General features: G+C 37.1%; 1 protein-coding gene across 2 annotated transcripts in view; it reads left to right on the top strand.

Annotated features, from left to right (window-relative positions):
• LOC143020895 (organic cation transporter protein-like) overlaps positions 1 to 14,535 on the top strand; it is a 72,774-nt gene extending 58,239 nt beyond the window's left edge. For both annotated transcript variants that reach the window (XM_076177780.1, XM_076177781.1), the window contains exons 10-13: positions 2,697 to 2,804; positions 5,920 to 6,101; positions 7,979 to 8,115; positions 11,563 to 14,535. In XM_076177780.1, the coding sequence (XP_076033895.1) occupies positions 2,697 to 2,804; positions 5,920 to 6,101; positions 7,979 to 8,115; positions 11,563 to 11,629 (494 nt within the window). In that variant the 3' untranslated portion in view covers positions 11,630 to 14,535. The remainder of the gene's footprint in view (positions 1 to 2,696; positions 2,805 to 5,919; positions 6,102 to 7,978; positions 8,116 to 11,562) is intronic.
• The last annotated feature ends 335 nt before the right edge of the window (positions 14,536 to 14,870 follow it).

The following is a 14,870-nucleotide window of genomic DNA, read 5'->3' as shown; positions in this document are numbered from 1 at the left end:
GAATATAGCGTTCTTAAGTTATTTGTATGGCAGTGTATTCTATTTAATATTTCTTTTTCCATTTGACACCTTTCATCTATCTTTACTCCTAGGTATTTAAATTCTTCAACTAATTTCAGTTTTTTGCCTTCCAGCCATATTTTTATCTCTTATTTTTGCCTTGCGACCATCATTACTTCTGTTTTATTTGTGTTTATTTTCATTTTCACTCTTTTCAATCCACTGTTCCAAGCAGTTAATGCATTTTGAAATTCAGTGGGGTTGTTTGCAACCAGTGCAATATCATCTGCATATGCCAATGTGATAACTCCTCCTCCAGGTCTTAAATTTTTCATACATCTGTCCATAAAAAGTACAAAAAGCAATGGAGATATAACCCCACCTTGTCTTACTCCAGAATTTACATCAAACCAGTTATCCTCGTGAGTTTGTGTTCTTACAGCGCTGGTACATTTACTATATAGACTTTTGATTGCTCTAACAAGTAATTTATCTACACCATATATAGGGTCTACCAATGTGTCCCAAATCATCTTCCTTGGTAGCCTGTCAAAAGGCTTTTCCTAAGTCAACAAATGCTATACACACTGGTTGATCCCATTCCCATCTCTTCTCCATCAGCATTTTCAAGGAGAAAATTGCATCTGTTGTACCTCTCTCAGGTACCTCTCTCAGAGTAAGATTATGACTGAAAATTTTGAAAGTAATGAAAAGATGTTTTGGAAGGAAATTAAGAGAGAAAGGGGAGTGAATTAACTAGAGAAGAAAAGGTAAAAGGTGCAGATGGAGAGATGATAATGGAAGAGTCAGCAATTAGAGGAAGATGGGCAGAATATTTTAGGGAGTTGCTAAATGCGAAGGAGAATAGGGAGGGAAAGGTAGTTGCAGTGGGAATTGCTAAGAAAATGACTGATGAATGAGGAAAATGGAGGAGTAGTAAGAAAAGATTAGGTGAAAGCCATTATTAAAATGGTAAGAGCAGGAAAGGCACCTGGGATAGAATGGGTGTCATGCAGAATGTCTAAAAAAGGGAGGTACACTGGTGGTGGACTGGCTGGTGAGGTTATTTAATGTTTGTTTAAAAGAGGGCAGAGTGCCAGAGGACTGGAGGAGTGCCTGTATAGTTCCATTTTACAAAGAAAAAGAGGACAAGTGTGAGTGTAGTAGTTTCAGAGGGATCAGTTTGTTGAGTGTAGTTGGGAAGGCTAATGGGAGGGTTTTGATTGAGAGGATTAGGAGAGGAATGGAGGGAGAAATTGGTGAGGAACAGTGTGGGTTTAGGACAGGCAGGGTTTGTGTGGATAAGATTTTTGTGATAAGGCAAATATGTGAGAAAACTTTAGGAAAATGTAAGGATATGTTTTGGACCTTATGGATGGAAGAGCCTTATGATAGGATAAACAGAAAGGCACTGTGGGAGGTATTGTAGATATATGGGATAAGAGGAAAGCTGTTAAGTGCAGTCAAGAGTTTTTATAAGAGAATTAGAGCCTGTGTTAGAATTAGAAATAAAGATAGTGGTTTGAGGTAAAGGTGGGACTTTTCAGGGATGTGTTATGTTGCCTTGGCTGTTCAATTTATACATGGATGTGGTGGTGCAAGAGGTAAACAAGGGTAATGGGCCAGAGATTAAAGATGGTGAAAGAAAATGGAGAAAAATGTGAGATAAACCAGTTGTTGTTTGTTGATGACACTGCAATTGTAGCAGGATCAGAGGAGGGATTAAGGAAGTTAGTAACAGTTTGGGAAGGTGTGCGAAGGAAGTTGAAAATAAATGTGGGTAAAAATAAGGTGATGGGATGTACAAGGGGAGAGGATGGCAGCAAATTGGATGTGAGTATTAAGGTAGAGAGACTGTAGGAAGTAGATAGCTTTAGATACATGGGTGCAAATGTGACGGGAAAGGGAGGAGTGGAGGTAGAATGTAGGTTGAGAGAAGCAAGTAAATGCCTTGGAGGATTAAAAAGTGTAATGAGAAATAGACATTTGTAAATGGATGCTAAGAGGAGATTGTATGAAGGAGTGATTGTGCCATCAGCACTGTATGGAGCAGAAACATGGAATATAAGAGAAGAAAGAGTTTAAATGTGTTTGAGATGAGGTGCCTGAGAAGTATGATAGGGATTACTAGGGTGGAAAGAGTGAGAAACAAGGAGGTGAGGAGGGGAGCAGGGATGGAAAGGGAGTTGGGAGATAGGGTTGATGAAAGAGTATTGGGATGGTTTGGGCACATGGAAAGAATGAGTGAAAAAAGATTGATAAAAGAGGTGTGGAAGGCAGAGGTAGAGGGAGTAATCATAAGGGGGTGACCAAGGATGAGATGGATGGATGGGCTAAAACGGACATTGGGAAAGAAGGGAATGTTCCCAATGTCTCAATTTACTATTTATAAACCTGTAAAACCGTTTTGGTTCATCTTTGCATTTATCTACTACACCTCTTATAAAATTGCTTTCTTCTTCCCTGCAAATTCTTGTATAGTCATTCCTCAGTTGTTTGTAAGTGTCTTTTGTTTTATTACTTCTCCACTTTCATCATTTTCCCCAAGCTACATCCCTGGCCACCTTCCTCCCAATAGTCTTTGGCATATGTTTGTTCACTCCCCAGTTGTAATTGTCAAAAAAAAAAAAAAGATTTCCCATTTCCTCCTTGCAACTGAAATATTACACTAGAAAGTTATGTTTATTATTTTTCAGGTTACACAATTGCTTGGATTGGAATGAGCATGTTGGGAAGGAAAGGATCACTATCACTTTCACTAATGTCAGCAGGAGCATTCTGTATAGGAGCGAGTTTACTTGCAGGTTAGTATTTGCAGAACAAAGATTCATAGTATACACCATTTGGTGTAAACTCAATCACTGATTTTTTTTTTTTTTTTTTTTTTTTAATTGGTAGATAGTGCCAAATTTTATGGAAATCTATTGAAAAGTTAAATTAAATTTTGTCTTTTATTTTTCTTATATCTTAGTAATGAATGGAAACTGATCTGTTGATTATTTTCAAGAAACTAGAAGCTTTGATAAAGATTATCTTGTTAACTTATTACCGTATTTTTCGGACCATAAGGCGCGGGCAAAATCCTTAAAATCGGCCAAAATCGGGTGGTGCGCCTTATCGTGAGGTGCGCCTTATGTGTGTGGCTTCAGTGCAAAAAAATGCCTCAGACAGTTATGTACTATTTTGACACGTTTCGTAGCTAGCCTGCCGACGGCGACAGTGCATAGTCCTAGCAAAAGTTATAACCAAGATGTATGTATCTTGACAAGAAAATTGCGAAAACTTCGACAGTTTTCGAGTCCATGCCACCGCATTCATTCACACTATCATGGCTATGACATGATAGCATCCACAACACAGACAGCCATTTTGCATTGGTCTAGTCTTGCTCCACTCAGACTGTAGTCATTTGGTTATTTTTTTAGTTTCGACCATGGGCGCAATATAGCAATAGAAAATTAATTATTAATTTTGTAAATTAAAATGTATCAATGTAATATGCAATTTTGTGGGCGGAAATGAAAATAAAAAATACCTTGCTACAAGCAAATATGCTAATGAACGAAGTCGGTAGCATAGGATCGGGACGCCATCTTGTCGTCTCGGTAGTTCCGACAGTACCTCGCCAGGTATATTTTCTTGAAGGAATGTTATGGAGCGGAGATACATGCATTCCTTCAAGCTGCAAGAACTTTGTATACCCCGCAAGCTGAGAGAGTGGTTGAAAAGCCTGCCAACGTCTCTCACGACGACGACAATGAGGACGATCCGGATGACATTTAATTTGCAGGTAATGATTTATTAAACACAGGTTAGGTTAGATGAATTTATCATCCTTTCATTTCTTCGACGTCGGTATCTATCATAACAAACATAGCGTACCATTCGTCCGACTCGACTTCGTCACTTACGAAATCTGTTTAAGCACCTTTTTTTATTTTTTATTTCCGCTCACAAAATTGCATATTACATTGATGCATTATAATTTACAAAATTAATAATTAATTTTCTATTGCTATATTGCGCCCATGGTCGAAACTAAAAATTTACCTTAATTTGTAATCTTTTTTGTAATCTTTTAAGTGAATAGAGAATTCCGGGAATAAAACTGCTAATGTTGGTTTTATTCCCCACAATTCCCGTAACGTGTTTATGTTGTTTTTTAGGGGTATTGGCAGGGCACCTGTTTAAGCACCTTTTTTATTTTTTATTTCCGCTCACAAAATTGCATATTACATTGATGCATTATAATTTACAAAATTAATAATTAATTTTCTATTGCTATATTGTGCCCATGGTCGAAACTAAAAATTTACCTTAATTTGTAATCTTGTGAATAGAGAATTCCGGGAATAAAACTGCTAATGTTGGTTTTATTCCCCACAATTCCCGTAACGTGTTTATGTTGTTTTTTAGGGGTATTGGCAGGGCAGACCGTCCATGGAGGTGGTCTGATTTCACTGACCAAAATAAAAAAATATATTTATTTTTGTAATTTTGCTAAATCCCAACCAATTTTTCTCATTCAACAACGAAAATGTTCAGTCCTGAATGCACTCACATATGCATGATTATCCGATGACGAGACCAGGTGCGCCTTTTGTAAGGACGAGGAATAGCAAATTACGGGTGCGCCTTATGGTACAAAGCGCCTTATGGTCCGAAAAATACCGTACTCTGTCTAAAAGTTACACCATACTGGGTTTGTGAATACTCAAAATTGGTTAAAAAAAAAGTTTGTGTAATTGTATTGGTAAAAGCTATAGTTTTACCCTTAGAGACATAATAATATGATTTAGAAAAAAAGGATAGATATTGTTTAAACAAAAAATAATTTATGTAGAGAAATGTGACAAAAATACTGTCAATGAGATATTGAGCTGCAAAGATAAAACAAAAATTTTCACCCTATGTATGAAGAAGCTATTAGCAATATAGATGAAAAATGCACAGATACTGATAAATTAGATATCATAAGTGAAGTGCAGTGTTTTGTAAGTGATTTTTTCACATTTACATTACTTTTTTCCAAATTTGTTATTGGCCTTTATCGGGGCACCACTGGGACATTACTTAACCCCTTCGATAAGATGACGCCAATGTAGACGTCATGAGGAGCAAGTGGGTACGCGAGGATGCCGATGTCAGCATCTTGATTATATATATTGTAGTTGTACCTGCGTGACCCCCATACTCTGTAAACTGGCTTCATCATATTTTCTATGGTTATCAAAATTCACGGGTGAAAGAGAACGAGCAATACAGCAGTAACTTTATTTTCTATAATGCGAGTATTATGATGCAACATCACATGTCTGGCAGCTAATGCTGCCCGCGAGATTTTGGCTCGGAGTGAAGGGGTTAAACGGTGATTCATGTTGGGGTTTTGTTTCACCAGGGATGAGCCACTTCCCAACATTCAACACAGTCCCTAGTTACTCAATAACCCAAACTATAAAGGGAGAAGATAAAGAAAAAAAAAATGTGTCAGCAGCAACACTTGAGCAATACACAGTGAATTGTTACTTTACATATCTTGCCTTCACATCTCTTTGTTACTTTATGTTGACAGACTTATAATACATCCTAAAATTTTATATAACAAAAGCATCAAATGTAAATTATAAATAGAAAGCTAGTCTTATGCCATTTTACCTTTTAGGGACATCACTTTTTTTTTTTTGTCTAATCAAAAGTAGTAAATGATGATGCCACACAACAAAAATTTCCTTTTTTAGCATACAAACATCCTAAAGAGAGTTGTGGGTCTCCTGCAAGAGGGATCTAGGGCAGTAGATTGATTAATTGATATACCTGATCATTTTTGTGTGCAATTGTTTATTTTTTTCTGTTTATTTATTTTCTTTTACAATTTTATCAAAACAATCCATGAAAAAAATTAATTATCTTCAATTTCAGAGGGTGGATCCATGGTTGTTGTTGCAGTCATGTTTGGGAAATGTGGAATAACTTCAGCATTTGCAATAATATATCTATATACCTCAGAACTTTTCCCAACTAAAGTGCGCAATACAATCCTTGGATCATGTTCCATGTGTGCAAGGATTGGAGGAATGTTGGCACCCTTTTCTAAGGCTCTGGTATGTAACCATTTTTTTTAACTTGCAGTATACGAGAGCAATAGAGGACTCTAATTGCTCTGGTTGGCTCCTGTCAGAGGTCCTCAACCAAGTTTGCTAATCTCCATGTTTCATTAATTATATCTTTCACCACATATTGTGATCAAAACTTAATTTTCATTGGCCTAACCACACCAAACTCGTACCTGTCAACCTGTAGAGAATATTATGACTTCCGGTAGATTTCCCATCTCTTTTCATATGAAATGTTGACGGTGTAAGTTAATATAGGTGACCGTCCCACCGAGTTAATACTGGGGTACTCTGTGTGAACTTGTATACAACATTCAGCAACAACAAAACAACATACCTGTGATCGGCAGGGACTCATCGAACCCTGAAAAGTACAGTGGCATCACAAAGCATCATGTATCTTTGTGAATATGTAATCATTTCAATCATTCAGGTTGGTTTGGATATTTCATATAACTCAATTTGTGACTTACCGTGGCCTTGGGGCCACTTGCAGATCTTCTTCATCTTTGTACTGGTTAATGACGGTGATGTGTGATATATATGAGGTCTGTGATTGGGGTAAATTCATGTCACTCCCCAGTCACGAATCACTAACACTTTTGATCAGTTACATCTCTTGTCTTGGACTTATCTTGTACTCAACTACGTTATAGGGGCGGCAGGGGCCTCTTGGCCCCGAACACCTAGTGACCTTTGACCTCTCATTGCCAAGGGTCTGTGTGAGGTATAACTTCACCTTAACTGAAGTGAAAATGTTGCACGATACATAATATATATAATCCCCATACATGGGAACTATAGATGGTAATGCACTAGAACCAATACTCAAGACAGAGAAGTCACCAAGTGGTAAATAAAAAGATTGATAATGAAAATGATATGTTGGTAACTCGACATTCCTGAGAGGGGTTAGACAACCAGCTTGGTGTATCTAGGGGTGTCGAGTCCTTTACATAATGGTTTATATAATGTTTTCATATATATAAACAAAAATAATAGGCCACTCTATCTAAATGGAAAAAGTAAGACTGTATAATTTGTTATGCATACTTTCATATACCAAGTTTCTAGAATACAAATTTCATACAGCCTGATATGCTTAATTGCTGTATTTCAATCTTAATCCTACAGCTATTATTTCACTAAATTAACTAAGGCCATAACAACACGTCTATGTTAATTTGAAATAATAGTTTATTTACTCTAAAAAATGCCTCTGTCGGGATTTATTCTCCACACAACCCAATACACTTTCTCATTCCCATTAATGTCTGACTTATCATTTAATGCTGTCTATACTGCCTCCTTAGCTATTATAAACTGTTATTTCCATATCATTCATGACGGAATGTGATCCTCTGTTTATCCTATAGTAATTAAAAGAAAAATGAAATAAAATAAATAAATCTCGCTCCACTGCATCGGAATGGGATGGTGAGATTTTAATGGTGGCTCATAGCTAAAGTTAGCCATTGTTTTAATATTTTGTAAAATGAAACATAAATATAAAAAGAAAATTTATGCATAGTATCATTCTTACAGTTCAAACATAAGTCATTCTTTGACAAACTAAATCCATTCCTTTTTTAGTTTGCAAAAAAAAAAAAAAAAAAAAAAAAAATATCCTTGATCTCTGGATGACTGTTCAGGAAAAAAATTATCCATTGAAAGCACTGAAAGTGCATTTAATCTTTCATAAATCATAATACACCTTAGAAATTTTTTAAGCAGCATTCTGGCTCTGATGTAGTCCTGAGAATTGTCAAGAGGATATATGTGTGTACATATATATATATATATACATATAAATTTTTTTTTATAATAATAATAGTAATAATAATAATCCAACTTCTTGTTTTCAGAGTGACATTTATGTACAACTACCACTTCTTGTGTTTGGAACCATGTCAATACTAGGAGGAATGTGTTCATTGGCATTCCCAGAAACACTCAACACGAAGTTACCAGACACTATTGTAGAAGCAGTTTCTCTTGGCAGGTGGGTTAGAATGTAAAATATATTGTAAGCAATAGTAGTGGTAGGTACTAGAATTTATTATTATTTCTTGAATAGATATATAGCTTGGATGTGACCTTTCAGATTGGATATGCATTTAATTTTGATTAAGAGAATAGGGATGATATAATTAATTACAATTTGAAGTTCCAACCCACAGCAGACAAGGTAAACAACAATTCTTGGATGTTAGTAGGCAAAGACAAATTTAAACATTTGGATCAGTAAAGATGCTGCAGAAGATGTTTGTAAATAAGATGAAGGATAAGAATGAGAATAGGGCAGAAATAGTGCAGGAGGAAGTAGAATGAAATTTAAAGGGACTTCTGCTAACACAGATGATTTGTTATCATTTGGGTGAAAATCATTGGCTATTTGAAGAAGGTAGAGGTGAGTGGAGTATGTAGGGGATGGAATGAGTGGGAGTGGTTTCTGTACCTTTGTCTTTTGGCTACCTCCCATGTAAGGGGGAAAAACAGCCTTTGGTATATGTATGTATTTGGTGTTTAATAGAATTATAGACAATGTAACTGAAGTCATCACAATCCAAGCACAAATAGAAAAAACAGCTTACACTATCACAAGCAAATATATCCCAACAAGAGAGTAAGAACAGAAGAAGATTGCAGATCACTGCAAGATGACCTAGATAAAATATGGGAATGGAGTCGGAGATGTGAGATGAACTTCAACATTTAAAAATGTAGCATAATGGAATTTGGAAAAAGTAAAAATAGAGTATCAGGACAGTATAAAATTGGAAACAAAGAAGTCAAAAAGTCTATTCAGAAAGGGACCTAGGAGTAACCATCTCAAGTGACTTGACACCTGATATACATGTCAATAAATTATTCAGACTTATAACTTATTGAGATCAATGAAAATGGCCTTCGACTACATAGATGAGGAGCTGGTAAAAAAAATAGTTGTGACACTGATAAGACCTAAACTAGAATATGCTGCAACACTGTGGGCACCTAGCACAAAGAAGAACACAAGAAAATTAGAAAGAATCCAAAGAGCAGCGACAAAAATGGTACCCACACTGTCAAATCTGACATACGAACAAAGATTGGAGAAATTACATCTGTCAACACTGGAACAGAGAAGAAAAAAAAGATGATTTGTTGACCATTTTCAGAATTATGAAAGGGATGGAAATTCTCGATAGAGACGACTTGTTAAAGTGGGACAGAAGAGAAACAAGAGGACACGAAAAGAAACTAAAGAAAGACAGTTACAGAAGAGACCTGAAAAAAATAGCTTCCCACACAGAGTGATTGATGTCTGGAACATACTGAATGGAGAAAGTGAATGCCAGAACTATACACGATTTTAAGAATAAACTGTATGTGGAAAGATATGAAAACAGGTCACTACGAACATAGCTCTTGTCCCATAAAATACAACTAGGTAAATAAACTACTACAACCACACAAGGCTTCATCTCCCCAATTCCAACCACTCAGTTCATTAATAGACCATATACTGGCAGGTGATATGAATACACATCACCCAGTCTAACTTAACATACAGCAGATCAGAGGACAGAGTGCAACAACCAAAGTGGTCCCCAGCCTGGCAGATAAACCATGAGGAAAGACTAAAAGCACTGGTCTCCCAACTTTGAAAGCTCAAAGAGAAAGAAGGGATATGATTTCAGTTTTCAGGTCACTAAAAGGAATAGATTGCATTAAGAGAAGAGATATCTTGATTAAGGATGGGAGGGCTTTGAGAAGTTATTGGAACAAATTAAGAAAGACCACATGGGCTGCATGTTATTGTGGCTAAGTAGCATGGAGCTGATACTTTAGGGTCTATATGGGCTGCCCCTATGGACCAGAGGCACACATCATTCTGTCTATGATAGAGGAAATCTCTTTTCATAGAGAAATGATGACACTTTTATTATACTGCAACTGTCCCTCCATTATGCTGTCCCCCTCACCCCTTGTTACTGTCCTGTACCATTTCTCTGAATATTAATTTCCTTTTTTCGCCTAGCCCTGTGGTGGGGGAAAAGAATGTTGCCAGCAAGTCTTCCCACTTGAGTCGTACAAGGCGACAGAAAACAGGACTGGAATAGGACTAGGGATCCTGCTACCTGTAGCCCCAAAGGGGATATTTCCTAAAAAAAAGTAAAGGCATAAAAGGGTCTAGGAGTTTTCCAACCAGTACCCTAAGGTTTAGGTCTTTCAATGTGCGTGGATGTGGTACAGAAGAGAGTAAAAGGGAAGAGATAGGCAGTATGTTGTGAGAAGAAAGATAGTGAATATGAGGGGGCGACCTAGGATGAGATGGATGGATGGGGTAAAAGGGGCTTGTTTATGTCAGTTGCCACAAGTAATATTCTTTCCAGTTGTACTTTCTTGTTTTAATCCCAACAACATCTGTTATTAGATGCTTGTGTGAAGTGTGCTGGTTGGCCTTCTTGAATTCAAATTGAATTAGGGAGTTGGGCAATGTTTTTTCTCCTCCAAAAAGCTGTTCTTCACATTTGTATTTGTTCTCTCTCTCTCTCTCTCTCTCTTGCTTTTTTTTTTTTTTTTTTTTTTTTTTTTTTTTTTTTTTTTTTTTTTTTTTTTTTTTTTTTTTTTTTTTTTTTTTTTTTTTTTTTTTTTTTTTTTTTTTTTTTTTTTTTTTTAAGCTAATGTTTTGGTACAATAGTCTTTTTGTTTGGTCTGCTAGTTTTTCTTTGCTTTTAATTTATTTTTCCTTTATGTGAGGGTGGCCATCTCTATTTTTTTCTGTAGCCTCTTTCCCACCATGGAACCTAAGCCACCTATTGCAAGGGAACACACCATCCCAACTTCCACAAGATGATGTAGCCTTGAGGGGCTAGTACCTGGTCTGGATCAGTCCCAGAAACTATATTGTACAAATAGCCCACTGAATGGGAAAACAAAGGCAACATCTATAAAAACTAGCTCCCAGCACCTCTTCAACTTGTACAAAAACTTGTGCACGTTCGAATATCAAAATAAGTACTACTTGGTGGACCTCCAAATTCTGTACTTTACCAGACTCCCCTAGATGTTGACCCAACTGAGAAATCACTTCCATGACTAGTAAAAACTACACTGGCACATCTATGTTCAGGTCATTACCCTGTATTAAAACTATACCATCACAGAATTGGCATAACAGCAGTCTCATATTGCACCAGATGCATCCATACTGCATTTCATACTTCACTGCCCTACACCCACCCTGTCCAGAAAACGACACAAATTCTCTTTGAGTGACTTATGGATCAAGCTACAGATCTCCTTTAAGAGACCTGGGGCGACAGATTGATTGATTAATGTCCCATCTCATTCCTTCTCCTAGCATCTTCTACAGCCACACTCACAGCCTTTTATATCATCTGTGTACAAACTACCATGCAGTATTGTGAGTGGTCACTGATAATAACTTATTTCTTGACAGATCGACAGGATCAGAAGTAATTGCAAGAAACTTAGAAGAAGAACCTCTACTGGAAGAAGATGAATAACTGTTGCTTAGATTGTATTTCTCCATTGTTTGAATGAGGATCATAAAGGGCAGATGTAATTGCTCTTCCAAAGACTGTGATTTAATAAACTGCAGTCCATGTGTAGATGAATTGTATGTATTGTATTTCAAATATATGTTGTTTTCATGTATATTTCCATCAGTTTGAATAGCAAGTCTACCCAAATCTACCTAAGATATATCCAAATATTTTATGATGGTATTGCTCAATTCTAACAAGGAAAGCCATCTTAACTTGAAGGATTTGAAATAATTTGTTTGTATGTTGTGTGCCATGATGTTGTAATTTTTTTCTTAGTCTCAACTTAATTTTCCATGGTACAATGGTTTAGTCATGAACTTTGCAGTTGTGTTCTAGTAGTTAGGAAGGAAATTGATATTATGAGACCTTCCTGTCAAATGCATTCTTGGGTATACATTGAAAGCAGAGTTTGAATCAAAACATAAGGAGTGTCATTAGTGGAATAAATACTTCACTTAATATGCAAAGGTGATGAAAATGAGTTTGAAGATACTACCTTCAGTTACTGAAAAAATATTGTGATGCATTACTAAACCAAATTTTATGAATTTCCTTGCCATAATTTTTGTGTCATGGGAATAATATTAATGTCATACTACATTACATGGCTTGGAAAAAGGTGGTGAGGATAGTATCAGGGGGAATGATGGGCAGTTTCAGTTTGGGACATGTACAATCAGAGGCAGTGAAGGTGCAGCACATTGATCTGGTAAAAAAAAATGTTGGAAAAAGGGAATAAGACTTGAAGTACCAGTAGTGTATTATTGAAAGACAAAATATCTCTTAGGAGTAATGGGCACAGGGGATGAGCTAATTGTTATTATGATTAGCAGGCAAGACCTGCTTCAGGGAGTTGGTTACAGTCAGGCCAGGTCCTCTGATTGCAACAGTACCAACCATTGTATTTGCCCCCCCCCCCCCCTCTCAGGAACTTTGAAAGGAATTACCCAAGTTGGTCACAGGTAATTCTCCACCTAGAAACAGGAGTTGTGCCTCAATGAAAAACCCCTATTCCCCTTCAGGAATTACACCTGAAAGATGTAATTCTTTAGGAGAGGCACTACTGCTATATTCCAAAGTGATCCTGAACTCCCTGATTCCTAGAGTTCTTTCAATGGTCCATGATAGCCCCATTGCAGGACATCCTGGTAGAGACAAATGTTTGGCAAACACCAGACATGTATATTTCTGGCCTAAGATGTGCACGATATCATTCATCACATAGAACATTGCACTACCTGTAGCCAACTTCATGGAGCTGAACCCATACCACTCCAGATTGGCAAGGTACCCATCCCCTCCAAGCCGTCAAGGTTCCCACTGTCTTGGTCGCAGTAGACTACTTCTCAAAGTACACTATCCAGTTACCCCTACCAGATAAATCAGCAGAAACAGTGGCACAATTCTTAGTAGACAATATCTTCTGTAGATACAACATAGCTTGTCAGATACTCTCAGACAATGGCACAGAGTTTCAAAATGAGGTCCTCCAAAACATAGCCAAACTGTACCACATCAACAAGATATATGGTACAGCATATCGCCCACAAGGAAGCAGACTTGTAGAGAGAACAAACAGAAAAATCCTCAAAGTCTTCCGTCCTCTACAGGAGTATTTTTGTAACACAAGGGAGGACTGGCTTCCACAACTACAGGCCAGCATTAATGGCTCTACCAACTCAGCAACAAAGAAATCCCCTCACTTCATAATCTTCGGACAACCCCTACATAGGCTTTATGACATACTAGAGAAACCGCTTCCCCCCTATATACTATAGAAGATTATGTAAAGCACGTAAACCTCACTATGCACTTAATCCACAAAGAAGTAAAAAAAAAAAGAAAAAAGAGAGAGATGTGGATGAGACAACATAAACACTCAATCCTTGACTCTCACTCCAAGTGATGTCATGCTTAAACACCACAACAGACCAAACAAACTCGTACCAAAATTCTTAGGCCCCCTTGTGGTAGTGGAAACCTTACCCCCTGATAGATCCGTCTGACAACACCCTCATTACAGCTCCTGGAAAGAAACTAAAACCAATCAAATCATCTTTTGGTACCAACACCATCCTAGACAGACACAGTTTCCTACCAAGTCAACCCAACATCACTCGCCCACAATCAAGAAACCTCAACCCCCTACCTTTCACATATCACTATGCTCAAGACAGTAATCCTCTCTAACAAAACCAGATTCTTCCTCACCTAGGTTGCAGGACTTCATGCTTACCTATGTGAAAGTGATCACAATCCCTATTAAGCAAACTCATTCCCACTATAAAAACCTTCTCTACTCTACTTCAAATCATATTCACTATGGCAGAATCATACATCCCATCCTCCCATATACTTGCAACTAAAATGGAAATGCATTCAGAAGTAAAATATCTAACCACACTCTTACACTCGCAGGACACCCCTACATCTCATATGGGTCATCACAGTCTTCTCTGGTGACACCCCATCAAGAATGGTCCGAGCCACAATTATCAACCCCATAGGCACTGTTGCCACCCCTAAGTCCCAGCTTTCTGTCATGTTTTAACTTTTTAGTCCATCTGTCACTTTCTACTTTCCCTTCACCACTGTCTTTGCAACATATAATTGTCACTCACAATTTTAGTCAGTAGGCCCTATGCCTCCAATCATCCACTGTTAAAGTTCTTTTCCTTCAGTTAGTCTTCAATTGAAGTTAAATTAAACTTGTGACAATTTTTCTTGATTTTCTTCAAATTATTACAACTTGCTTTTCTCAGTTACACTCAAGGAATCCCATCAAGAACACTCAATTTAGGTCCTAGGTCAGTTCTGCAGTGACATCATGATTTCTTTAGTCCAATGATCTTTAACTTTATATTTATATATATATATATATATATATATATATATATAAAAATCCCCCAAGGGCATGAACTTACAATCATGAACCAAGTGAATTTTCTCCACCCTTTCTCCAAACAGATCTGCCATTACAAGTCCGCATGCAATATTTTTTACTCAAGCAATCTTGAATTCACTGCACACTGACTTAGGTTACATTAGCAATACATCATAATGCAATGAAATCGGGTCCCAGGCACTAGTTTATAAACATAATGCTGAGAATGAAGTTATACAATTCCTCCCCTTCAGCTGTTTACCAAACAGCCAATCCAGTATAAATGAAACTCACTACCTACCTTTCTACCTCACT

Source organism: Oratosquilla oratoria, chromosome 41 (genome assembly GCF_046742065.1).
Source record: "Oratosquilla oratoria isolate Oo_2021 chromosome 41, ASM4674206v1, whole genome shotgun sequence".
Classification (NCBI taxonomy): domain Eukaryota; kingdom Metazoa; phylum Arthropoda; class Malacostraca; order Stomatopoda; family Squillidae; genus Oratosquilla; species Oratosquilla oratoria.
This window is presented reverse-complemented; position numbering and strand designations above follow the sequence as displayed.